Source organism: Orycteropus afer, unplaced genomic scaffold, assembly GCF_000298275.1.
Source record: "Orycteropus afer afer isolate SDZICR_OR568_19922 unplaced genomic scaffold, OryAfe1.0 scaffold00127, whole genome shotgun sequence".
Classification (NCBI taxonomy): Eukaryota; Metazoa; Chordata; class Mammalia; order Tubulidentata; family Orycteropodidae; genus Orycteropus; species Orycteropus afer.
Window position 1 is genome coordinate 3,588,519 of NW_006921714.1, and position 3,093 is coordinate 3,591,611.

The 3,093-nt window shown below is 37.6% G+C and overlaps 1 protein-coding gene across 1 annotated transcript in view; it reads right to left on the reverse strand.

Annotated features, from left to right (window-relative positions):
* Positions 1-3,093, reverse strand: part of CATSPERB (cation channel sperm associated auxiliary subunit beta) — a 171,534-nt gene that overhangs the window by 153,780 nt on the left and 14,661 nt on the right. The window contains exon 5 of the mRNA XM_007944535.1: positions 737-832. Coding sequence (XP_007942726.1) covers positions 737-832 — 96 coding nt within the window. The remainder of the gene's footprint in view (positions 1-736; positions 833-3,093) is intronic.

Genomic DNA, 3,093 nt, shown 5'->3' on the forward strand with positions numbered 1-3,093 from the left:
CCTTCCTTCTGAGGAGTGGCTGGTGGGTTTGAACTGCCAGCCTTCTGGTTAGCAGTCAAGTGCCTTAGGCACTATGCTACCAGAGCTCCTTATAAATGTCCTATAAGACAACTGAAAAGGAGAAAACTGACCAGTTTATTCATAAGCTTAAAATAACCCATTTCTCATGAAAAACAAACAAACAAACAACTGCTCTAAGACAAAAAAAGAATTTTTCCTAGCGGTCCTCATAAATAAAACTATGACACAATGAACAAAATCTTCTGTATACTCACTTTTATAAAGCCATTGTTTACAATGATCCCTGACATGACCATGGTAAAAGTAGATTTCCATATTTCTATACTACTCTTTGAAGACTTCTATTAGGTGATACAAATGGTTGAGTGTTCAACCCCTAGACAAAAAGTTGGAGGTCTGAACCCACCTAGTGGTGCCTTGGAAGACAGGCCTGTCAATCTGCTTCTGAGAGGTTCCAACCATGAGTACTCTATGGAGTAGTTCACTCTATAAACATGGGTCACCATGAGTCTGAATCAACTCCATGGAAGATAACAACAACATTAAGAATTACCCATATCTATTGAATTGTTATTGTGAGTTCTTCAAGGGTCATGATTGTCTCTTATTATTTTCTAATCTCAAGGACTTAGCATAAGGTCTACCATACAGTACGTGTTAAAGTTTGCTGAAAGAATATATGGATTCCTTTTTACTTTTTATCTGATGATTTTACCTCTCATAGTATCCAATAAAGTTCCTTCAGTAGCATAAATATTTAGTCCAAGATGTAAACTAATCCTTACTAACCATTCTTCTATGGCTGTAATATCTGTTTTAAAACAAAAGACACATAATCAGCTATTTTTATATATCATATTGGTGAAATTTAAGACAATATGGATATTACAACAATTATGTATAATTTTCCAAACATTTTGACTGCACTTATTTGTAAGGCTTCCCACATTTTTCTTGCAAACATTTTACTGATAAAATAATTAAAAAGGAATTATGACGTGATCTTACTACTAATGCCACTGATCCAGGTAACAATATTTTGGGCCATACTTTTTCTCCTAGAGCTACTGTGGTTTGATAAAAAGCCAAATTATGACACTTCATGTGAAATGGTATATTTGAAGGTGGACTGTGATTAATTAAAATTATAGTATAAACACTAAGGCAATTACAAAAAAATTAAGGTTTGTGTAAAAAGCCTATAGTGGTAATAAAATGGAATTATAAAAAATATTCAATCTGAATGAAGACAACAAAAGAGAAAAAAGTAAAACAGAGATAATGGAACAAATTGTGAATAACCTGCAAGATGATAAATTTTACTACAACCATAGCAACAATTACATTAAAAGTAAATGGTCTAAAAACAGCTAAGAGACATATTTCCAGATTAGATATAAAAATTAAGACTGAACTATATGTTATCTATAAGAAATTTACTTTAAATATAATGACATATGAGTTAAAAGTAAAAAGATGAAAAAGATGTATCATATTAATCAAAAGAAATCTGGTGCCCATGCCAATTTAGCCACAGCCCAAAGATTTCAGAACAAGATAATTACCAGGGATAACAAAGAGCAATACATAATGGTAAATTTTTCAACTCACAAAAGATAAGACAGAGACTGCCCAAGATGACAGCTTAATCAGATACATTATGCTGTCCCTCTACAGCAAAGACTCAAGAAACCAAGTGAAAAAGAGACAGACGACAATCCTAGAACCCTGAGTATCGAAAGGAAAGATGAAGAATTAGATCGAACACTGACTGGAAGGAGAAACCAAACGAAAACAGTAAATGGGGAGAGTTACAGATAGGAGGTGCCCTGCCAGCTGGCCCGGCACAATGTGACCATCTTGAGACAAAGCAAGCAGATGTCAGGTGAAGAGTGCAGAAAAGCAGCTTCATGGAATTTCCATTAGGAGTCTGACAGACTGTGTAGACAAACTTGGAGTGAATTAAGGTAAGTAGCACATGAACTGGATCTAAGAAGGGAAAGTACAGGCAGGGAGGCAAGTTCATGATGACCACAGAGCAGAGAGGAAGCCAAGAACCAGAGACAGGGTCACTCACCGGTGGCAGTCCTTGACCATTAGGGCAAGCGGTGCACATGGAGTAGCAGAGCCTTAGAGTGTCAGCAGAAGGACCAGACCCTGGGAAGCCCTCCCCTCCTCACACTTGGTCAGGGCCAGTTCCCAATTGCTGGCTGCTGGCTATGGGACTGCCCTGGCAACCATACTTAGTGACCAGAGGACCATGCTTCCTTCCACCCTCCCTATGGTGACCTGTGGTGTGAGCCTACCCCTACCCCTCAAAAAAAAAAGTACAGAGAGGATTTTTGAAGACATATTGGTAGAAAACTTCCCAAATATTATGAAAGATAAGAAGGTTTCCATCCAAGAAGCCCAACAAGCCCCATACAGGATAGACCTCAGAAAAAATTCACCAAGACATAACATAATCAAATTTTCTAAGACCAAAGACAGAAAATCCCGAAAGCAGCTTGTGAAAAATGAAATATAACTTAAAAAGGGCCACCAATAAGACTAGGAACTGATTTCTTGTCAGAAACCATTCAAGCAAGAAGGCAATGGGATGACATACATAAAATCCTGAAAGAAAAAAAACTGCCAACCAAGAATCACATATCCAGCAACACTGTCTTTCAAAAACAAAAAAAACTAAGACATTTCCAGGTAAGCAGAAATTAAGGGAATTTGTAAAAAACCAGACCAGCCTTAAAAGAAATATTAACATTTGCATGACCTGTGGGTCACATATCATCCACCAACATTTTCAGGCTCTACATTCTGTGGGATCACCTTTCTTTGGAATGGGCACAAATATGGATCTCTTCCAGTCAGTTGGCCAGGCAGCTGTCTTCCAAATCTCTTGGCATAACTGAGTGAGTGTCTCCAATGGGGCATCTGTTTGTTGAAATATCTCTATCAGTATGTCATCAATTCCTGGAGCCTTGTTCTTCGCCAGTTCTTTCATTGCAGCTTTGACGTCTTCCTTCATTACCATTGGTTCTAGATCATATGCCACTTCCTGAAATGGATGAAGAT